The sequence below is a fragment of the Emydura macquarii genome, unplaced genomic scaffold, assembly GCF_026122565.2.
Source record: "Emydura macquarii macquarii isolate MOO-44397 ecotype Brisbane River unplaced genomic scaffold, CSIRO-AGI_Emac_v2 contig_450, whole genome shotgun sequence".
NCBI lineage: Eukaryota > Metazoa > Chordata > Testudines > Chelidae > Emydura > Emydura macquarii.
Genome location: NW_027130587.1, coordinates 12,897,202 through 12,921,097, shown reverse-complemented (window position 1 = coordinate 12,921,097; position 23,896 = coordinate 12,897,202). Strand labels below are relative to the sequence as shown.

The following is a 23,896-nucleotide window of genomic DNA, read 5'->3' as shown; positions in this document are numbered from 1 at the left end:
CTAGTGGGAACTTGGGTGACATCAGAGCTGTCCAGAAGACACAGGTTCATTGGTGACCTCCTTAGCAAAAATCCAGTCCAGCTTGTGATAGCAGACCCAGGAAAGACTGCGGTTGACCCTGATGGCTTTATAATTCTCCGGGCACCCCTTTGTTTTATTTGCAGTATGGGGCCATGTACCGGGAGTGCCCCTCTCTTTTGTTTGGTCTGACACCTGCTCACATACTCTGGTGATGGCTGTTAAGATGAGACTGGACACGTTCCTCTCCTCAAGGGCCAAGGGAGTCTCGTACCTCTTCCTAGGACCATAGGGATGCACAGGGAATGGGGGTGTGTGAACTCGCCATGAGCTGGGATGTCAAAGGGGCTCATCTGGCTAGGCATGGGGAGGTGACGTCCAGTCACGATGACCTGAGAGCAGTAGAAGGTATGCGGACAGGTTGACTCCAATGTGCAGCAATGCAGCATGGGAGGCACGCCAGAAAGAATCATTAATTTGACATGAGTATGCATCCACACAGACCTTGTTCTGGGTTAGCTCGTCCCAAAGTGGGTTAATTAACGTCAAATGAGATGCCAAACTAGGAGATCACCTTCTGCGTGTGGACCCAAGGCAGTTTCTCCCATCCAAAAGACACAAGTTAATATGAAAATGTTCATGTGTAGATAAGCTCTAAGCAACTTGCCCGAGGTCACACAAGAAGTCTGTGGGAGAGCAGAGAATTGACCCTGGGTCTACCAAGCCTCAGGGTACAACCCTAATCACTGTACCTGGGACCCTCCTTTCTCCAGGATGATTTATGCAAAATTACTCAAGATTGGAGGGGCCTCTGTGGGCAATGATGCAGCTAAAAACGGCAGAACCTCACTCTAGTTATGACCTTTCCGAGCCATTCAAAACAGCAGCAAAAACAACTCCCAAGGAAAGAAGTAAAACAAAGAGTTGGTATGTCTGTGCTGATTAAATACAAGCTGAAAGGGGCACCTGATGACTAGTGTGTATTTCAGTTAACACTATTTCATAAAACCATGCTGGATCGAAGTTGAAGATAAATTAAATCCAGTAATAGGACAGTCCAAACAGGTTCCAGCTGGCTAATAACCAGGAAGAAATGTCCTGCCTCTTAACAGGAGCAAGAACTGTAACAAAAGGCAGACTGAGCAGGTTCTTAAGGCTATTTTAATGTTCTCAGGTGGTGGGTTTTCTTTTCTTGTTTGTTAGAATAGCTATTTAAATTTCTGTGCATGATGATTCTAAAGCAGTCGTCCATATGTATTCTGCTAAGCTGAAATCCATCCCTATTCAGCAAAGCACTGAAACCTGTGCCCCTGTTAACCACATGCTACAGACTGGGGACCGACTGGCTAGACTGCAGTTCTGCAGAAAAGGACCTGGGGGTTACAGTGGACAAAAGCTGGATAGGAGGCAAGTGTCCCCTTGTTGCCAAGAAGGCTAACAACATATTGGGCTGCATTAGTAGGAGCATTGCCAACAGATCGTGGGAAGTGATTATTCCCCTCTATTCGGCACTGGTGAGGCTGCATTTGGAGTTGTTGTTGTGTCCAGTTTTGGCCTCCCACTACAGGAAGGATGAAGACAAATTGGAGAGCCCAGCAGAGGGCAACAAAAATCATTGGGGGTTGGGGCACATGATTTACAAGGAGAGGCTGAGGGAACTAGGCTTGTTTAGTCTGCAGAAGAGAAGAACTACCGGAAAGGGGGATCCAGGGAGGATGAAGCTAGGCTGGTCTCAGTGGTGGCAGATGACAGAACTAGGAGCAATGGTCTCAAGTTGCAATGAGGGAGGTCTAGGTTGGATATTAGGAAAAAATTTCACCAGGAGGGTGGTGAAGCACTGGAATGAGTTACCTAGGGAGGTGGTGGAATCTCCATCCTTTGAGGTTTTTAAACTGTGGCTTGACAAAACCCTGGCTGGGATGATTTAGTTGGGGTTGGTCCTGCTTTGAGCAGAGGGTTGGACTAGATGACCTCCTGGGGTCCCTTCCAACCCTAATCTTCTATGATTCTATGATTTGCTGAGCAAAAAAAAAAAAAAAATTGTGCTGTTGTGCTTTTACTATTTGTTCAACTTCCTTATATTAATGTTAGAGACATGGTAGGTGAGGTAATACCTGTGTTTATTGGACCAGCTTCTGTTGGTGAAAGGGACAAGCTTTTGAGCTCCATAGAGGTCTTCCTCTGGTCTGGAGAAAGTAACCAGCATGCCTGAGCTAAATACAAGGTGGGAGAGATTATTAAGAATAAGGGTTTCTCTGTCTCTCTCACACACATCATATATTGATGACTGAAATGATATTTTAATGTGTTCTAAGGGGACACTGTCAGATTAAAAATCCATGTTTCATTTCTGTAATATAATATGCTTTCAGAACCTTACCTTATTTCATTTGATCAATGTAAATTATTAAAACTGAGTGTCTCTGTCCAATTTGCCTGCTGCCATTATGATGCTTGTTACTTGTTGCATCTCCCTCAGCCCAGAGGAAGGGGAAAATAACTAGTAAATTTCACTTTTTTTTTTTTTTTTGTTTCTATTTTTATTCTTTGTACTACATTAGTCCCTAGATGCTCCAGCTGAGATCACAGATCTGCTGGGCTAGGCACTTTACAAACACAGAGACCATCCCTACCCTGAAGAACTAAAGCCTTGTCTACACAGGAGAAATGGACTGTCCTAGTTTACTCTGGGATAGTTTTTATTCCAGAGTAGCTATTCTGGCATAATCTAAGAATTCTTCCCATCTCCCCCGAACGTGGACCTCCACTGTTCCACAACAGAGAGCTATGCTGGAACAATGATTGTGATCTCTTTCCCTGTCTAAACAGGACCCTACAATCCAATTAGACATGAGGGACAAAGTAACACAGTAGGTCAGTGGCACCACCAGGCATAGAACACAGGTTTCCTGACTCCCCATTTATTGCCCAGCTCATTAGAGCAGGATATCTAATTTCAATGAGACTACTCAAGTTTCCATCAAGTACATGCTAGGCTGGGTGAGGCCAAGGAATTTGGCACCTAGGTTTAAACTCGGATCGCCATTCTTTTAGTTCAAGGGCTGGAGGCCTGTCCTGTGGCCCTGAAAGTCTGGGATCCTACCTCTGTCAACACTCCAGGTGGGCAGTTCAATTCACATGTTTCTCCAAACGCTGCCTAGGAAGGTGCCCTTGGCTAATGAATGGAAGGCCAAGCTCACCGCGCTTCACAAACCAGGAACTGATCCCTTGAGCAATCCTTTCAGAATCGTTTTTACTGCTTTGCGGAATGAATACGGTCGCCTGGGCTGTGGGATGCCATCATAAGGATCTTTCAGAACTGAGCTTCCTCGATTCTGAAACGGAGGATAAGAAGTGGTGCCCTGTGGGAGCTGTTGGGCGTCTCCAGCTACCGCCAATTCCTTTCACTGGGCCTGGCAGAAGTAAAATGATCACACTGGGGTCTGTGTTTTACTGTGATTAATGAGCCAAGTGACCAGCCAAAATGTGAAAGCAGAAAGATTATTCTCTCCAACCCCCCGCTCCCACCACTCAAATCGTCTGGTCATAGTCAGAGCAGCGAATCAGGTATTGCGCATTGTTTAAGTATGCTGGTAAATGCTGGCTTGTTCCAGATGCTCTTGGGTCGGCTTCTGCTCCTACTGCAGGCCATGGGAGTCTTGGCTTAGCTTTCAGAGGGAGCAGGTACAGATCTTTTAACCACGTTACACCGGAAAAGATTAAGGACTTTCTTTACACTGTACTCTTCAGGATCTTTCTCCCCTCTGGCCATAAAGACCAGAGGAGTGGTCACGACCCCTTGAGATCTTTGTGCTCCAAACTGGAGGTCACCTGGTCTAAGAACAACTCAGTAGCACCGTGGTCTTCAACCTGCGGATGGTCTAAAACTTCCAAAGGGTCCCAAACGTAGGGTTGCCATGTTTTAAATTCCCACATAGAGGTCACTGTCAGGGAGGGCAGGAAGTGTTACAGGGGGTGTGCGTTTACTGGGAGGAGGTATTTAGGGTGAGGGCGGGTTTGCAGAGGATATCTGCAGCCTCAATTTCAAGGTAGGGTGCAGTGTCACGCTCCTTGTCAGGGTGGCTGGCACAGGCCTGGGACACAGCACCAACCCATCAGTCAGTGCCTCCCTACGGGTCTCTTCTCCCCCCACCTCCAGGGGGAGGGGGGAGCTGGGGCCTGGCTCTGTTACCCCTCTCAGCCTGGCGCTGAGGCCCCACAGCGGAGCAGGTGGCCCGGCCAAGAGACGCAGGCCAGCTCCACTTCCCTGCCAAGCCAGGGCAGGCGCGATGCAGGGAAGGGACCAGTTGGGCTGCAGAGAATGCTCTTTCTGATTTGCAACATCTGTGCTGCTTGAAAAATCCCAGACATTTCCTCTTATGTGAAAAATCTGGCTGGACCGAGGACAGACTACCAAAAAAGGGGGTCGTGTCCAGGGATACCCAGATATATAGTAACCCTGTCCGTACCTTCATTTGCAATTTTTTAGGGGTCTGCAAGTGGAAAAAAGGTCTAAACCACTGCCCTAGCTCACCACTAAAATCATTGCCCCAGTGCTTTCTACACCCGCCTCTTACACAGTTGTTGTGTTTTGCTTCCCCCTCTCCCCTCCCCCCCCCCCAGTCACTTTCACTTTTAGAGGAGTACTGTCACTCCACATGTAGAAGAGGAAGCTGTGGTCTAACCATCAGGCTAGGAACCAGGAATGCGTGAACTCGAAGCCTCATTCAAATCTTGACTCATCTGCAGTATTTGACAAACGATAGCGAACCTCTCCTCACTTTCCGTAAGCGTGACATAAAAGATTAGCTAATGAATAGTGAAGTGCTCTGAGAATTAAGGACATGAGCCAAAACGCAGTGAAATAAAGGCGTCTATTGACTTCAGTGGACTTTGGGCTCATACCCTAAAAGGCAGATGCAAGAAGTAATCTGTCTCTCATCTTTGACCTATTTGCAGTCTGGTTCTAGCTGTGTTGGTGCCAGGAGATGAGAGAGACCAGGAAGGTGAGAGAACTGGTTCAATAAAAGATTATTTTTCACCTTCCTGGTCTGTGTGTCTGTGTCTGTGTCTGTCTGTCTTATATAGATAGATAGATAGATAGATATCCTGGGACCAACACAGATACAGTAACACTACAAACAACGATGCTCTTGAGCTTCATGGTACACTTCTTCCTGTCTGGGGAAGGTAACCAGAACATCTCAACTGCTAATTCAATTCAGTAGTAGGGAAATTCTAAGAGATGATCTGGATGGAGTTGGTTCCCCAAAGCATTAAGAGAATCAGCTGTGAACTAAAAATTCCGGAAATGTAGTTATTGTAATGAAATTGAAGAGCGCCTTTCATTGGCCCCCCCCAGGATTAAGTGGCAATAGCCTATATTGGAAGTGGTGTTATAACAAGACCATTGCAGTGTTAGGGGTATAAGGGCTTTTTGTGGGGGCAAAGTGGTGTCTACGGTGGCTTTATTTTCCAGTCTCCCACCATTGCAATTCCTGGTCCATTCAGTTCCAGAGCTTCAGCGGTGGAAGTGACATTGGAAGCAATAGTTTAGATAGCCCACTGGTGACTGGCAGCATCTTAAGCACCATGTTCAGCAGGTCTAAGAGCTTTCTCTCTCCTATCTGCACTAGCCTTCTAACTGTCCATGCTACCAGTGGAGTCGAATCAGCAGTAGATTGATTTTAGGTAAGGCCTTCAAGGCTCATTGGACAAAGGGACTAAAAATGTATCAGGACTGTCATGAACTTTGTTTTTGGAGCTGGGATTCAGAATCCAAACTGGCCCTCCCCTTTTAAGCGATGACTGAAACGTTAGATCTGAACACCCAAATCTTAGGGCTCTTTAAAGGCTGGCTCTGAATTTTTCAGGTCTATAATAAGGGCTTGCTTGCAAATATCTCTTGACCTCAGAGGCTGAAGTCTTTCCATCCTGAACAAAGTCTTCATAACCAACTACTTCAGAGGTCTAAATCCTTCTGATTTTTCTGCGGATTCTGTGACACACCAAGAAAAACACCCAAGTTCTTTATGCCATAAGATGAGGGGAAGATAAGGCTGTGAATTGGACACAGCAAGACTTGTCTGTCTCTTTTTAGTAGAAATGAAGAGTCAGTTTGGTACTAAGGTGTTGGAATGATTTAAACTCTGTCAAATAGCTAATGGGGCAAGTTGGCGTGTGTGTGTGTGGGGGGGTGGGCAGGGGGATCTAATTTATGCTACTTTAGACATCACCTCTGCATTTGGCCTAGAGTCAGTTGTGCAGCCTCCAAGACGCACATTATCCTTGTAAAACATCCTGCATGGAAGAGGCTGCTATCCCAGTCTAGCTTTGTTGCCACACGTCATCTACTAGGTGAGCGGCGAGACTTCAGTATACACGCGGTGGATTCTCCGGGGCTTGCCCTGGCGCTCTTTCTAAAAGACATGATGTAGCGTCAACAGAAGCCATGGGCAGATGCAGAAATTCTTGGATGAGATTCTTTGGCTTGTGTTATGCAAGAAGTCAGCCGAGATGATCATAAAGCTTATGAAGTGGCCAGGTGAAAGGAAGAATATCTTGGGTTTAATAACTGAACCGAGATTCAGAAGATATAGGTGCAATTCCCTGGCTCCACCGCATATTTCCCATCCTGTTACTGAGGCCAGATTCACAAAGGTATTTAGGCACCTAATGGGATTTACAGACGTCAAAACAAGTTAGATGCCTACTTCCCATTGAATAATCTATGGGAGTTAGGCACTTAACTCTGGCACGTCAGCACTTTAACAACAAGACTATTCTTGTGTCCCTCTCTGTAAAATGGGGGTACCAAAACTGTTGGTTTAGATTGCAGTGTCTTTGGAGCAGAGATGGTTTATAGAGTGTCTAGCACAATAGGCCCTCTGCTCAGCTGGGTCCTCTGGGCAGCGTTGTAGTAATACGAATAACCATAATTCACTTTGATTGGCAAAGAGTCAAACACTTACAGCCAACTGATAGCAGAATTATCTACACTACTTACCAGAACAGGCATAATCTGCAGTTATAAAAGTGGGCAGCCAGGCTCAGTAAAACAGAAATGATCTAAAGGACTTTGTGCCTGCTGTGGGATAACTTTTTGACTTGGCCTCTTCTTTGGGGTTTATATTTGCCAATGGCGGTTGCACAGCAAGTGACCAGAGAAGGCTGCACTGTTCGTAATGTCCACTGCTCTGCACCTGACCCATCTTCTTCATTTCTAAGTGCCTCTCTGCATAGCAGGCTAGTGCACTGTATAGTCACGTGCCTGGCTGGCCACTCACAAAGTGGCCACAGGGACCTGCTACCATGCACTACAGGTTCCGCACATTCACCCCCTAGCTGGCCATGCTCTATCGCCTTGTACACGAGCCATGAGGATTCTGGATGAGGGACTGATGAATCAACCAGGCATTGTTCTGTTTGCAGGAGATCAAGCAAACGGCTCTGGGGGAGCACAGGCTATGGCATGATCCTTTATGCACTACAGGGACCAAACCATGAGTGCAACTGTGCTAGGCCGTCTCTGCAACACAGACTTGTCCTAATTACAGCGATCAGTGGCCACACTAGTGCGCTCCCTAGCAGATACAACTGCTATCTGGCGCCTGTGGAGATCCTGCCTGCCTGAAACTGATGTAGGCCGCATAAGTTCAAATAGCAGCTTTATCTGTGTCTATTGGGTTTTGCACTAGTACAGCTACAAACATGGGTGCCCTCCAGTGTCTGTAACGGAGACGATCACCATTGTAGACTAGGTGTCGGGCAAGCTCCAAGGTATAGCGCCATTAAAATCCCTGGATAGGCACGGCCCGCCCATACATTTGGGTTGTGTGGGACCTAAGCAATTACAAAAAAAACCAAAAACACATCCAGAGAGAATAGAACCAGAAGATTAGGACTGGAAGGAATCTGCAGAGATCATCTCGTCCAACCCAAAGCAGGACCAACCCCAACTAAGTTATCCCAGCCCGGGCTTTGTCAAGCTGCACCTTAAAAACCCCTAAGGGTGGAGATTCCACCGCCTCCCTAGGTAACCCATTAGTAGTCAAGATTAAAACCTACTTTCTATTTAACACTTTCTATTCTAAATGCTCTAAAATCTGCTCATGTGCTCAGATTACCTTGAAATTTGGTCCACCCCAGGAGGATGCAGGGTAGGGGTAGCAATCCATAATTGGGGTCATATGACCAAGGGGTTCTCCAGCTACTGCTCGGGGGAGAGGGGGAGGGAGGAAGAAACTGCTGTCCTCAAAGATTAGAGATTCTAGCAATGGGTGTGTAGGTGGGTGGATTGGTTTGAGTTTTTTTTGTCTTTGTCCAGAGCTGGGGTCAAACTATTGCTCTAATCCTGGCAAAGGGGTTTCTATTGCTGGACATATATCCCCGGTGATGCATGGCATCCCAAGAGCCACTGAATCTGGCCCACCTCCCACCTTAACACTGAAGTTGCTGATATTCAGCAAAACTCAAGCATCTGAAAACCGGTTGCTCTGGAAGGCATGATATGCCCTTGGGCAACCTTAACTGCATTAACCAAGGTCTTTTTTTCAGTGATTAATGCATAAGAATTTGCTCCCTTTAAGGAAAGGTATATTTTGAAGACTAAACAGGCTAGCTGGGGCCCTTTAAGAAATATTTCCCTTATGCACTGTATTCCACCAAGACCCCCAGCTATAAATATTAAGATAGGAAGACTTACACCACAGACTGTTGCAATATCTGTGGTCACAAATTATTATTGCCTCAGTACACAGAGTTTGTGACTTAAAGCGGCACAGTTCCCTAAAGTGGAAGAGCCCAGGCTCTGCAGATCGTATGACTCTTCCACCCCGCCTTTACGGGATCACGGCTCTTTCTTTTAGAAACCGGGTTTACGTTCACTGTTGCAAGGAAGTACATAGCATTGGGATGATGCTGGCCCATAGCCAAGAAAAGGGCTTTAGTCATAATGGAAAGGGAACAAGTATCGTTCTTGTGTGAGCTATTAATAGACTTCAAGCACTGAAACTCAAGTCGTAATGTTGATGAGAGAGAATGGAGCAATCCCCCTACTTAAACCCCCCACTAAATCAAAATTGGCAAAACCCAATTACAGAGGAAATATTTGGGGTGAGGTGGGAGAGATGCACACAGCCAAGGGTGCGGGAACCTTTGTAGAAAGGGGTGGGGGGAAGGATGCCAAGGTCAAAGTGGCGGAGGAATTAAAATATGCCACAGAGAGCACATATGTTTTTTTTGGTTTAAAGGGGAGGAGCGGGGGCCATGATCCCCTGGTTCCTCCCCCCCTGTTTCTGGCACCGGTGCACATGGTACCTCTAATCTGTCTCAATGATCCCAGTCCCTGCATCGCTCAGAAATGTATGCCGGGTGTTTGCATCCAAAGGCTGAAATCCGCATTGTTTCGTATCCTGCAATCTGATCTGCACAGGCAAACCCCCGGCTTAGGGCCACCCCGAGCATACATCTGGCACAACCTTTGCACAGCTGAGTTGCTGACAGGCTGCAGTTGCATCTTTTGGCCACTCGAAGCCACTATGGCACCTGCGATCCAGACAGTCAGGTGCCTTCCCTCTTTTGCTGCTCCACTGGCTGGATTTGGAGGTGTCTATCCACAAACTGGTGTCTGAACCCGTGCAAATCATGCACACACGTGCAAGTCACATCAAGTAATTTGCATAAAAGTCCCCTCGCTGCACACAATGTAGCAGCGATGTCCCAAGCCAATGAGAGGGGACTGTGTGCTTCTGAGTGGGAAAAACAGGGCCCAAGACACATACGTCTTCAGCCATTGTTACACCCAATGAGTGACGGATCTGTGGTTATGAAATTGTTTTAGGCACCTCCCTTTCCCAGAATAAACTTCTCTGAATTACCATTGGGAACTTGGCAGGGTACAACTGTTTGGGGCTCTTCATAAGCCGATAGGGATATCGATAGTTAAAGTTGCCTAATGTCTTCCATTGTTTATCTCTTTGCCAACCTATAATTATTGGGGCTGAAATTTCCTATGCTGGGTGCCTGCCTTGGGTTGAATTACTCTGGAAAGCTTCCGCTAAAACAGTCCAGCCATTTCCAAGAACGTTTGGGAGGAGAGGTATGGGGAGTATTCTCTTCCTTGCCCACATTGTAAACACTCTTAACTGTTTGGTTAAGATGCTCTAACATCTCAAGAAAAGCTTCCTAACTGTGAGAACAGTAGGACAACGAAACAGACTGCCTAGGGGAGGGCGTGGAAGCTCATTCGCTGGAGGCTTTCAAAAGGAGGCTGGGTAGCCATCTGTCTTGGATGGTTTAGACCCAACAGATCCTGCATCTTGGTAGGGGGTTAGACTAGATGACCTCTGCGGTCCCTTCTCACCCTATAGGTTCTAGGATTCTGGCGCATCCACGCTTTGGAGCGTGAACTTGACATTCTGGCACGGGCACGGTCCTAGTGTCAGGGCTGTGCCTCTTGTTTCTGTGAAAATCGGGAAGGGGGGTTGGGAACAAAGTTGGTGCATGATAAAGACACAAGTGGCAAAAATGGGGGGAGTATGGGAGGAATATGAGCAAATGGGGGGAGGTAGGAACCTCAGGGAAGACGGAAGCAGGAAGGGAACATGGGTGGGAGCAGAAGAGAGGACAGAAGCAGGGGGACAGGCACAGGAGTTGGGCAGATAGGTTCCACCCTGGGGGGATGGCAGGGGCAGAAGCTAGGGGGTGGGGCTAGGGTCAGAAAAGGTCAGGGGCCGAAGCTTTTTGGGGATGTAATGCATTATAACGGCTCATCTAGCTGGGGACCCCTTTTATAGCAGCCTTACAAAAATTCTACTTGCTTACCTAAAGTGGGGAGATTTGTTTGGCTGAATAAAATACGCTTGGTCTTGTCACTATCCTGAAAGAAAAGGGGGCACCGTTCTAGAGTAGGGCTGGTAGAATTTTGCAAGGCTCTTCCATAAGGCATCCTACGTTGCACTTTGCTATCTTACATATTGAAGCACTTTTTCTGTTGCCCTCATTACCATTGTTTCTGAGCCTCTTGCACTACCTAAAGAATGGCCGTTCTTGAAATCTACTTGCGTGCTCCTCTGTCATGATCACGAGACCAGTTGTCTTATTTAGCCACAAAAAATAAATTCCTCATCCCACGTCCTGATAGCCTTATACTGGTTCCTCAGTCCAGCCCTCCCACAGTACCCAGTATTATCATCATAGCACCTAGGTGGCCCAATCATGGACCCCTGCCCCACTGTGTTAGGCATTGTACATTCGCAAAACACTAGCACGGTCCATGCCCCATTTGTTCCTCAGCCCCGCTTTCCTGCGGTATGCAGCGGCCCCGTCCTTGCTCCTCCGTGCATCATTTGTTGCTTGAACCTTGTGTACAGTAAGGCTTTTAGCACTAGTGCAAGCCACAGCCACAGTTAACACCAGTGCAGCTCACTTACACCTGGCGTTTGAACTGGTTCAGCTACATTAACACAGCTATACCCGTGCTAACATCCCCAGTGTAGACAAGACTTGACATTAATTGCTTGATCGATGTTTCCCTCAAGAGTGACCCTACAAAGGAAAGAAATACTCTAAAGATTTGAGATTTTTTTTTTAGTGTTGGGGCCAATAAATGGTATGTCCATGTTGCACTGCCATCTAGGGACAGAAGAAAGCAAATGCACCTAAACACAGGTCCTGTTTCAAATATAACTTTATTTAAGACAACTAGCTTTTCTCATGTGCTTCCTCCATAGGAGGCTTCTTTTATAGCAGTAGGAGGAGGCCTGCTTTTAAAAAGACTCTTAGGTGGCTGGTTTTTGTAAGGAAACACTTACAGCATGTGAGAAAAAGATTTGCAAATGCTTTTATAAATTGCTGTACTGTGCAATATACTCGTGTTTGTACTGAAGTGTCCAGTGCCTCACACAGTACCCCAGTACACACACACACATACACCCCAACTGAATGGAGGCTGTGTTCTCCCACAACTAAGTATTAAGGCTAAATGATTAACACCGACACTCACTCACTGGCACTCTCTCTTGATCCAGCAAGGCAATTGAACATGTATTTAAATTGAGGCATGTGCACAGTCCCATAAATGCTATGCTGAACTGCACCCAACATGTGCACATGCCTGGATTCTAGTGGATTTAAGTGTAAGTGCACTGCTGAACAGGGATCATTTTAATCTTAAAGGTAATCAAATACTTACACACTTTGATTTCAGTGGGGGGTTGGATTGGACACTTAGACTGAATCAGGGTTTAACAAGAGTTTGCTATAGCTTTCAGTGAGTGTTTCTCAGTCATTTCTACCTCAGTCAGTTCTACCTTAAATCATGGGTTAAGCTCTCTGAGGCAAGGGCCTCTTATTTGTCCATAAATCAGCATGTATGCCAATGACTTTGAATGCCATATGGTGCACTTACTTTATCTGTATCACATGTCCAGGCATGATCACAGACTACAAAACACTATACTTTCAGATGTTATATTGCAAATATAGAAAGGCAAGGCTTATACAAATCATCTCGTTCTTAGTGTTTTGGTTTTTTCCCCCTTAGCCATTAAATAAAACTTTAAATCACTCTCCCAACTTCCAGGTCCTAGTTACACTGACATTGCTTGTCTAACAGTTCTGAACATACAAACTCAGGTTCCTGATCATGGCCACACTTAAAGGCAATTTGTAGAAACAATGAGTTATAACTAAAAGGTTTAAGCAACAATAACAAAATTTACATTCACATAATCTAGCGGGGCAGGGCAGACCTACAAGGCAGAGAAGTTCCATCTTTTTTTGTTTTGCTGTGTCTACCTAGCACAGGCATCTTCTGTCTCTTTTTATTGAGGTGGGTGGGTGAAAAGAATCTCTTAAATCCAATGGGCCAATTATTTTGCCCTCTGTTACACGGCATGTAACCCTCTCTCATCCCTGGGTGTAACTGAGGGCACAAACTCAGCTCAATACATGCTGCCAAGACTAAGTATATTAGAACTAATAAAGGACTAGACTTTGAATTTCCTTGATGTAGTCGGTAGATTGCCCTATTTTTTTAGTTTAGAGTAAATGCCGGTATCCAATGTATTCACCTCTCACAGGCCCTTGATTTATAATAGTAGTGCAGGCGTGGCATTGCTTTCTATTAACAATAATATACATTAAGTTTTTATCTGGTGTTTATTAATAAGTTTGTTTAGGTCAAGCTATAACACCCCAAAACTTTGATGCATTTTAGATCCTGATCTAATCTTCAGCTCTGATCCTACAATAATATCCACTAGCAGGATAAGGGCCTCAGAGATGGGACCTGGCTGCTATCCTTGGATGAACCAACGCAAAATGTTGCATTTGAAATCTCTCTCTGCTTCTCGTGTGTGTGCGCGCACACATGGCCCAAAAAAGTAGGAGAGTTTAGCTCAAGGTTTGCGACTACAAAACCTTGTCCTGGCCTAGCACTCTTTATCAAACAATCTCAAAGAGCTTCAGAAAGATGAATTAAGCCTCAAGACACCCCAGTGAGAGAGAGATTGACACCTCATTTTACACAAGGAGAAACTACAGGCATTGTTTACAACATGGCACTGTTCCAAACAACTGGGTTTATTTGTACTCTGAGGATCTGTATTGATCATCTTCTCTTCATCTCCTTCTACTTTTGTTTTTTATACTGCAAAAAAACAAACAAACCACATGTGATACCAGGGACATATTAAAAGTAACAATTCACACAAGGAATGATTCTTTTCTGTAAAACCGTACCAAGCACTAATACTGAGGACCTGGCTTCTGAGCCACATACCATGGTTTGAATGTCCTTTAACCTTCACTGAGTGAAACGCCATGGCTTCCCCTCTGTGATATGTAGAACACTGGGCATGAATTTGTTTCTGGATGGCCACAGTGGCTGAGTCTCCTCTTGCTCATGCTGGTGTAAATGTGGAATAACTCAACTGAAGCCACTGGAGTTAGATCAGTCTCTGGGGTGATATCAGAATCGGGGCCTTCACCAGGCACTCAGAATAGGAATAGTGGTTGAAAACTGGGCTAAAACTGCCAGAGATCTGTATGCTACTGAAATTTTATAATATCTGTGATCAATCCGTGACTCCTCCTGGTCTTAGCCCTCTTCTGGATTTCAATGACTTTTTTAATAACAGATTTTTTTTTTAAAGGCAACTGAATTTCTAACACGTTTGTTTGCTGTTTATATAATGCTTACTAGTCAAACTTAAACAGAAGTGGGACTTGTGACTCAACAGATCATGAGGGAACTGACTGCATTCCCTCGCTTGGGTATCTATCTTTCAAGCCAAGTTTCTTGTGCTTGCTGCATGGAGATATGTCACGTCCACAGGCTTGCCTGCACTGACAACTGTAGGAAAATCTCCCATTGCTGCACTGCATCCTGATTTAACTCTGGTAAGAACGCTAAGGTTCTTACCACCATGTTTTCTAACCATGATCTTAGCAGCACAGACCAGACTTTTCCAGATGAACTGTCTGGGAGGCTAGGTGAGTCTGGCTACAAGCGGATGGACTGTTGGCAGGGAGGGAGTTGATTTGGTCTTAATGTTGAGCTGTGGGATAAATTACAGCTCCCTTGTCTATATTAGAGATTTACATAGGTGCAGCTACGCTAGTTGCTGAAATCTGAACTAATCCCCAATGTAAGCAATAAGTTTCCTCTCCTGAGTGAGAGCCTTTGCAAGACCCCAGCGATTCATTATTGGTTTATAATTTTGGGGTTCTTGCTATCAACAGAGCTCTTTTTAGAAAGAATCCCTGAAACCATGTCTAGTTATTACATAAACCCTCTTAATCATAGATCTCAAAGCCCACTGCAGAGGAAGACTAGTCTCGTTTTGTTTTCCAGCATGCTAGCTCTTGAACTGAATTAGCTAAGAACAGGACTCAGGGCTTGTTCACACTTACCCGGAAATTCGGCGGCAGTCGACGGGAGTTACGCAAACCACAAAGAGTAGTTTGCGTAACTCCCGTCGACTGCTTCTGCGCGCTGTTCACATGCTATGCTATGCTAGTTGAGGGGGTGGTCTTATTCAGGCGACTCCCTCATCGATTGAGCGGGTCTCACTGACTGCTCAATCGATCATGAAAGATCGATCTAGTGTAAACATAGCCTCAGACAACCTGATGGGGGAGGAAGGCAGTGGCTCTTACTTTATTCATCACCCAATTGGCGTCTTCAATGGCTCTCTTAATAATCTGCTGGATTCTCTCAGGACTGTCTTCATCCGCATGAACTCTGAAACTCTACAGGGTTTGACCAGAATGTTAAAATGAGTAACCCACTTAACGTAACAGCTGTTCAGATCCAGTTTAAAATCCTGAAATAAACACTTGATCAAAAATGGGTATCATCTGAAGAGGTAGAAATGCCGATTCTAGCAAATAGTCAGTTATGTTCAGAAGGGGCTCCAGTGAACATGCTTTCACATTAACTGCTCTAACCCATCAGCAGCAGGGGGTGTTGCAGAAGTTTGTGCTAACAAGTACCAGGGGTTGGGGGCCCAGATTCAGGACAGCATTTAAGCACATGCCTACATTGTACCAGATCAAAATTAGACTTGTGCTCAAGTAATATCCTGGATAGAGATGCTTTCTTTAAATGAGGCTTGAGTTCAGACCATTTTAAAAGGTTACCAGTCTGGCTTCTATGTTCAAAATGAGCCCTCCCCTTTGCTAGAGAGTGAACCATTTGTAATTTAGCTGGTTGTGTTATACCAGCTGGAGCACAAATGGTTCCATATGCCTACCCTAGCCGTGCTGATTTATGTTAAGAACCCATACTTTCCAGCATACAGCCCAGAAATGGTGCATTCTGGGAGACTTTGAGAGGCCATCCAGCACATTCATGAACAGGATGATCTGATGAAGTTGACTGCAATAACAGGGGACTGGACTCAATAAACCAGTGCTATATCCCTATGCATTGTGGGACAGCAATAGGAGGACTAACTGAACCACTTCACCTAGTTTTCTGTCCACTAAAGCAGTTCAGATTGATAGCGTATATAGCCCTGCAAAAAGTGAACAGGTAAATCATCTGGAACATTTTGTGTTTGTCGCACACCTTGCATTCATCACATTAGGAGGAATAGTACATTTGGCTAGCATAAACAAGGCCTGAGTGAACGGCAGAGAGTAAACAGGACATTGGTGACGGAAAAGAGATTTTAAATCTTTATTGCTTTTACTAACAGGGTGTTAAAGAAACTTGGTATTTAATTGTATGCTCTTTTTAAATTTTTTTTCCCCCACTGGTTTGCAAAGACCCAATTTTTCCAATGCTCATCACTAATCCCTTACAAATAGCGTCAAACTTCAATAATCCAAATAACCAGGGAAACAAAGGCCTTCAAGTTTTTTTTTTCCCCCCATCACAGTAGAAAGCTTCTCCCTACCTGTCTGATTGCATGTCTGTAATGCTGTTGGATATTTTCTGTAGGAAGCTGTTTACAGCATCGAAGTAGGTAGCGGTATAACTGCAAAGGCTTCTGGACTAATTCAGCCCCTGGTAATGGAGTCATTGTCATGCTACGTTTTCAGCTGCTAAAACAAAGAATGTGTCTTTCACAAAACTGAGCAATGCACACTGCAGAAGTAAAACTCAAGGCTAATTTTATAAGGATAGCATCAGGCTTGGTAAACTTAAAACAAGAAGAAACCTGATTAGTTTGCAGAAACTAGATGCAGGCTTAGTGTCATGATTTAATTTCATTTGAACTTCCTTCCCTGAATCTTCAAATGCTTTCTGTAAATCTCATCAAGGAACTTGTTCAAGCTGGCTATTGAGAAATTGTTTTTGATGGCAGATGGAATTAGGTGTCATTAATCAAATGTAGAAATATAAAGGTGTGGTCGTGGTGAATGGGTGGGTGTATGTACATAGTCCACATACTATATAATCCCTTTATAAATCACTTGTTTTAGGGACTGATCTTGATTTCAGTGAAACCACTCATGTTTGTCTTTGCAAGAACGGGCCCTTCAAACATACAAAGCCAGTGCCCTTTTCCCAAAGAGCTGAGATGTTTATACAGTATTTAGCAGAACGGGGCCAGCATCTGAGTGTTACTGTAAATAAAAAATAGCAACAGGATCCTCTTGGGGTAAGCCAGGCAGTCAGGAAGAGCAGGTCATAGCCCTTGCATCTGCACTCTGGTCCACATGGGCTGACTTCTGTGTCAATACAGCCCCATGCCTTGAGCGAGACTTCACATGAGCACAGGGATCTACCCACATGCCTGATACTGCAGGATCAGAGGCTTAAGTGATTGCTACTAATGTTATAGGAGTTCAACTAGATTGCCTGGGGCTCGAACAGTTTCAAGAGCACTAGGTGAAAATGCTTCAAGTTCCACCTTTTTAAACCAGATGCATAAACGGAGTAGGACTTGTGCAAAAATATTAATAGCTTTGAGACTCACCATGAACATAGCACTAACAGAAAAAGAACAAAATCTACCAAATGCCCTCCCACCCCCACATGTACACTTGTATATTGTAACAAATTCCATCCAAGCTATATAAAGTGCTAATCAGATATTTTAAATTACTAGTCATTTACCAGATGGTTGCCATCTGTGGAAACCTAAATTAACATTTTGGAGAAGCTACAGTTGTACATTACTCATTAGAGTCAAGAAATACATAAGTAACTAAATAATCAAGTAGGTGTATAATATAATTTTAGCATCAATTAAGGTATTTAGCCCTCATATCTCTTTGGGGGTTTTTAAACCCTTGAAGTCCTTGGCCCAAATTCATATGTGAGTGTAACACTATTTATAATCATTAATGTTCAGATTGTGCTGGCTATTGAGTGATGTAATGACAGCTCCAGTCATAGCCGCTCTTGCATTTCACAGCTCTACTTCAGCAGCAGGGAAAATCGTGCTCTGATGCCAACAGTACCAAAATAGCCTGACAACAGTTCAGTGACTTCTGGTGTGGGGATGTGAGACCGGTGGATGCAGGTATGCTTATTTTCAGTTTCAAAGTCCTCAAACAAAACAAGTCACCGAACAGAGAAAGTGCCTCTCAGCAAACACACAGCCATATAATCTTGCAATCTCCTGGCTGAAGTATTCAAACAGGTCATGGAGGGGCTTATGGCTGTGTCTAGTGTACCCCCATAGATGGCCCCTCAAATTCTCTTCCTTCTTACCACTGGTGCAGCTACTATCTTGGGGAAAACCCTACACTCCAGGGGTCTGCACCTGTTAAACTCCCTACAAGCTGGGATGCTTATGTGTAGCCACTACCTAGGGCATATTCCCCACCATTAGAGGCATTAGCCCTGATGAAGTGGGGACATCCCATTTGGGAGTTAATTCCCTTCTGCTACTCCAACCCCCCCCCCCACCCCACCCCCTTCCACAGGCATTGCAGTAGTCTTCCCTTCCTCTTCTGTAGGACCAGCCAGGGATTCCCAGCAGCTGCTGGTTCAGGCAGGAGGCAGACAGGGCCGGATTAACTCTCCTGTGGGCCCAGTGCTATTAGATTTTTGTCTTTTTTCCCCCTAATTTAAAACAAAATGATCACAACTATGGCATGGAGGCTATTAATGCAATACTCAACTTGGCTTTATGTTGATTAAAAAGGCAGTCTGTGGTTACATTTCAGTCTTAAGACATGTGAGGGGTGGGCAACCTGGGCCACGCCAGCTGATTTTGAGCAGCACTCTCACTCAGGCTGGGCCCCTGTCGTGGGGAGGGGGAAGAGCCCCCACGCTGCACTGCGTGGGGCTGGTACCCCCTGGCCAGGGCACTGGGCCCATAGCACGCGGGAGAAGGGGAAGGGGCAGACTTGGCACCCCATGTCCAAAGGGGGCCAACTCCTATCTGCAGTGCGGGGGGAGGGCCTCCTTCGCCTGAGGCCCCAGCGTGAATCCGGCCGTGCAGAGCAGAGGCGGGCTGCGGTGCTGCAGGGTGGAAGGGGCGCCACGCACGTGCCCCGGAGAAGCGCCCGCCGGCCCCGCCCCCTCGGGGCACGCAGCCTATCGGGTGACGGTAACCCAGCCCCGCGCGGGGCCGCTGCCCAGTCCAGCCCGGGACCGCCCCGGCGCGCGGGTGGTAGCCGGCTCTGCCCGGCCCGCGCCTGCTCCAGCGGCGCGCGGCTCCGCTCCGCTGCCTGCCCCGGGGCCGAGGCACCCTCCTATCCCCGCCCTGCGCCCGGCTCTCCAGGCCCCCGCTTCTCCCCGGCGCGCGGCAGGTACCTCTCCGGCCGCTGGCTTGCACCGGAGCCCAGCCTGTCTGCTCCGCGGCGGTGCACCCGTCCCTGCCTGCCGGGGGGCGGGCAAAGGCTGCAGCCGGGTTGCCAGCTACGCGCCGCCTGCCGGGCCCAGCCAGGAGGACGGGCGAGCCGCGCTCCCTCCGCCGGGCGAGTTGCAGATCGCAGGAAATGCAGCGCCTTGCCCTTGTCCGGACAAATCCGGGGTCATCGGGGGGTGTGGGAGGGCGATATTTGTGTTGAGAGCCGCCCTGTGCTTTGCTGCCTCCTGTCCCCTGCCAAGGCCCGGTGGCATCGTCTGGGCTCGCAGGAGTCTGGGCTCACCTTGGAGTGACCTTGGTGGGGACCGGCCCCCAAATGAGCTTCGGGCTGTGTCTCTGGCAGAGCACACAGTGTCCCTTTGCAACGTAGGCCGGCCCCTGAGATCGGCACCCCTGAAAGTCCCCCTGGCCCAGGCACCCACAGCAAAGAGAGCGGCCCACCAGGTATTTCTCCTACACACATACGAATCAAACCAAACAGGCCGCCCCCCCGTTCTGTGCTCTGGACACCCCTGGAGTAAGTGTAAAAATGCACAGCACAAATCACACAGCACAAAGGAGCCGGCAGAGTGAACTAAATACCCATCCACTGACATAATGGGAGCAATGAAATAAACCGTCTGCACACACAGGACTAAATGGTCATCTCTTGCAATACACTAAATAGCACCTGGCACCTAGGGACTGCTCCTTGCAAGGCTATTGGAACCTGGCCCGTAGAAAATGCCTCCATCCCTTAGCCATCTCCAGAAGCCTGGGGAAAGCTTTGCAGTGTGCCCAAAAGGCCAACAGAGCTGGGCTTTGGTGGATTGACGCTCTGTCTACACTGCAATCAGAGACGTGACTGCAGCACATTTTCTCTCCTAGATAGCTCTAATAACACTAGCGATGGAACCACAGGCCAGCTGCTCAAATATATACCCAGCGTCCAGGTGGGCTTGTACAACCCGTGCTGCCACAGCTTCGTCGCTATTGTTATTTGAACTAGCTAGATCAAAGCTAGCGTGGGGACGTCTACATGTGCTGCAGTCACATCTCTGATTGCAGCGGAGATATAGTGCGGAGCGGGGTCCAAGCTCACGGAAACGGCTCTGGCAAGATCTCCATCAGAGACTCTGCTGATCTCCTTGGCCGTCGGGGAGAGAGGCAGTCTCTGAGTAATCTGGTCCCAAACTATTTAGGTCTTTAGGTGAAGGCTAATACCAGAAATTCCCCCTAGAAGTTCGCTGCCAGCCAGTGCAGCTCCCAGCACGCCAGTGTCATGCACACTCGGCATCAAACATCACTTAAACAAGGGGCAGCTGCGTTCTGCATTGGGTTCCGTTTCTCAGGGGCTTTGCTGTACGGGCCCACGCAGAGGCAATCTATCACAAAGCTGTGGATAAGTGTAGGAAGACGCACACTGGTGAGAGAAGGCCGTGCTTGACATCAGGTGTAAGTGAGCTCAGGACGGATTAGATCAGCAGTTTGTCCTACTGTCAGGATTTTGAGATCTTTGGATGTGTGCCTTTAACATTTTCTCTCCTCACCTGTCTCACGTTGCATGGAGCAGAATTCCCCCTGTTCCCTTAAGCTACGAGTATTGACAGGAATTATAGGAGGATAATTAGCTTCAGGGGCTGGCTTTTGTGCTAGAGTTACATTTTGATTCATTTCATCAAATTACAGTCCCATAACACCTGTCAAAAAGGATAAATGTGACAGAAATGTAAGTACCATTCTCTTCAGCCCAATCCAGACTGGCAATGCAAAAAAAGGAATGGTGAATTTAATTGGAAAAAGAGCTAGTGCAGCTAGCAGTGTCGCTAAGTGAAATAAGGTTTGGTTTTATTGAATAGCCCCCTCTGCTGAGCTAAAATGTCTCTCTGAATTGATTAAATGCAAGTTTTGTATCCAGAAAGAAATATTCGTCTTTCTATAAAACACACTCCATAACAAATGATTCTGCCAATACTTTATACGTTTCAAGCTTAGTTGTAATAACTGGTTCTTTAACAATAACAACAGGTTCTTATGTAGCACATTTCATCTAGAGTTATTAAAGCACTGATCTCTGTTGCTTGATTTTAGGTTCTCACTAATTTTCATAATGATATTGATAGAACAGGGTTATAGGCTTGCCAATTGATCAGATCAGAAGATAATAAGGTTCTTGTCTCAGAATCAGGCTACCCAGTTTTGCAAGGGGTTTATAGCAAGGACACTCACTGAGAACCAAAATATAGCCTTAAAGACTTTATTGAGATAAAATAGGATAATAATCAATCGGAATTACAAAGGCAATACTATTATTTTAGAGAGACATGTGGTATGATATACTATAAAGCTTTTGGATTAATATACTCACACCCTTCCTTGATAACCTGGTGGTAAGAGACAAAGGTCCAGCCTCGCCCCTGTATGCTGATGTCCAGGTTCCTCAATTCTCTAGTGGGAGGTGGAGCACTTTAGGAACTACTCAAGACCTATAGAAAGACTAACTCTCTAGGAGTATGATAATACTAAATAGAAGATGCTACAAGACTAGGAAGCAACAGCAGAACCCTCTGAACACGGTGGTTGCCACTTTTATAACTGAGCACTATGTGCCGTCCTTCCATGTCCAAACTTGGCTTCCTCACCCACAAAATATTAAGGTTACTCCATAGTCTATCGGCTGGCATGTTCATGTGTATTAACGACATGACCATATCCTTTCCAGACAGTTCACTCATTCTCACCTCGGTTATTTCTGGCCTAACCATGTTCTTGTGGTGTACCTGTTAAGTCTCGTGAAGGCATGAACCGAGGTACCCCTCAATCTTCTTGTCTCCTGACTTATCTAGGGTAAAGGTTATAACCACATATAATATATATATATATATATATACTGTATCCTCTAGCTTATCATCACTTACCCAGGCTAAAAGTCCTGAACCTATGTATGCTAACTTGCCTTAGCTCATCATACAGGATATGGCTTGTATGTATCTTGCGTCACAGCCAAAATACTTCTAATATAAATCTATTATAACAAAACAAGCAATTACATTAATAAGAAACAATAAATTCATTAGAAAAGATCTATATATGCAAGCAAGCAGTCTAGTCCTATGGGCTACACCTTCTTTGTAAAATATCATCCCCATTTTATAGTTGTGGAAACTGAGGCACAAGGCCATGAAGTGACTCTCCTAATGTCAACCAGTGAGCTAGTTCTTGGAGTAGAACCCAGCTTTCCTCAGTCTCAGGCCTGTTCTCTATCCATTGAACCACATTGTCTCCTTAGACAGTCCTTCAACTTCTTATTTTACTGAGGCTATTTATGATTATGAGGCAGGTTCTCCAAAGCTGCACTGATTTGCAATGGAAATCAAAGGGAGACTATAGGGTCAGGGGCAGCGAGTGCATGGCAGGAACTCTGGACTCAGCGTTAGTGGGCTACAGATGAATGCGAAGACTCCAACTGATTTTAGTGGGCTTTGGGTCAGACGCTTTAGAAAGTGCTGAAATGTTTCTCAAGCATATGTATGGAAAACAGGCCGGTGGAGTCAAAGGCTTTGTCACCAAAGTTAAAATACTGGGTTTGGTGTAGATACAAAACCCGCAAGCACAGAATGAGTGCCTCGGAATTAGGAGGATTAGATTAGATGTGTCTCAAGCATCCTCTGGGTGCCAGTACAGGATTGTCCCAACAACATGTTCCCTGGTACTCTGTCCAACCTGGTTTTAAATGTCCCAAGTAATGCCTTCGGGGTCTAAAAGCTCCCTCTCAGGACACACATTCCTGAGACTCGCTTAGCTGCATTTTTTTCCCTTGCTGAATTATATTTACTCTTCAACTGCTTCCTCTTAAACTATTCATTCCTTCTTTAAAAAGGAAACCCCTTTTCTCTTGTACAAATCAGGGCGGAACATTGCAGCGCCCCACAAACCTCTCGCAGGGTTACGCTGTGCAGATGGGTAAAAACTGTCCTCGCTGAGGAGGCTGAAAACACAGGGGCAGCAGAAAGGTTCAGATGGGGGGGCAGGTCGCGCAGAACCCTGCAGCTCCTTGCAGATTACAGCACCATCTTCCATGCCGGTCTATGCTATTGGAGCACCTGGCGGGTAGTTGTGCAGAGGCTGCAGGAGTGCCGGGGATTTGTCCAGTGGGTCTGTGAACTGCAGAGAGACACTCACTGTGGCGTCCATTGTGAGGGGGTCCCTCAGTGAGCGATGGCTACCCCACAAGCAGTGAGTCCTATTCGCAACAGCAGATTGCATGCTGGCATGCCCTGTACTCTGCTTATCAGTGGAGGGGGGCTGGATTCCTTCGGTTCTCCCTCCACCTTGGTACCTCATGCAAAGCCCGTTGTCTTGGGCTGTGGGTGGGGGTAGGTTAGCATTTCAACCAGTGGTGCTCAAGAAGGAGACCAAGTTGAGCAAATTCATTATCGCCACAGCTACCTACCGAAAAGACGAGGCGTTCTTTCAGTAACGTTCTTCAGGAAAGCTTTCAGGGCTGCAGCCTTGTCCCCTTGATCCAAATGGGCATTTTGCCATTGACTTCAATTGCACCATGAGGTACCTCCTGGTGCTGTTGTTTGGGGTTTTTTTTATTATGCTCTAGGAAATGTCAA

At 46.2% G+C, this 23,896-nt stretch overlaps 1 protein-coding gene and 1 long non-coding RNA gene across 4 annotated transcripts in view; one reads left to right on the top strand and one right to left on the bottom strand.

Annotated features, from left to right (window-relative positions):
* The window catches only part of LOC137146446 (uncharacterized), a 99,065-nt gene that overhangs the window by 11,846 nt on the left and 63,323 nt on the right, over window positions 1-23,896 (top strand). For both annotated transcript variants that reach the window (XR_010917943.1, XR_010917944.1), the window contains exon 2: window positions 17,892-17,999. This is a non-coding gene — a long non-coding RNA (uncharacterized lncRNA). The remainder of the gene's footprint in view (window positions 1-17,891; window positions 18,000-23,896) is intronic.
* On the bottom strand, window positions 12,501-19,713 carry LYRM9 (LYR motif containing 9). 2 transcript variants are annotated; one of them, XM_067537704.1, is made up of 4 exons: window positions 19,241-19,713; window positions 16,425-16,569; window positions 15,181-15,273; window positions 12,501-13,669 (listed from the first exon to the last, which is right to left on the bottom strand). In XM_067537704.1, exons 2-4 carry the CDS (start codon window positions 16,554-16,556, stop codon window positions 13,652-13,654), a joined length of 243 nt encoding a protein of 80 aa, XP_067393805.1. In that variant the 5' UTR covers window positions 16,557-16,569; window positions 19,241-19,713; the 3' UTR covers window positions 12,501-13,651. The 2 variants fall into 2 exon arrangements, with proteins under 2 accessions (XP_067393805.1, XP_067393804.1); XM_067537703.1 differs by having other exon boundaries at window positions 16,425-16,572; window positions 19,241-19,642.

Coding starts and splice junctions, on each gene's coding strand:
- LYRM9 (XM_067537704.1), bottom strand. CDS start 16,556: ATGACAATGACTCCATTACCAGGGGCTGAATTAGTCCAGAAGCCTTTG. Junction 15,274..16,424: donor ACAGACATGCAATCAGACAG/GTAGGGAGAAGC, acceptor CAAACCCTGTAG/AGTTTCAGAGTTCATGCGGA.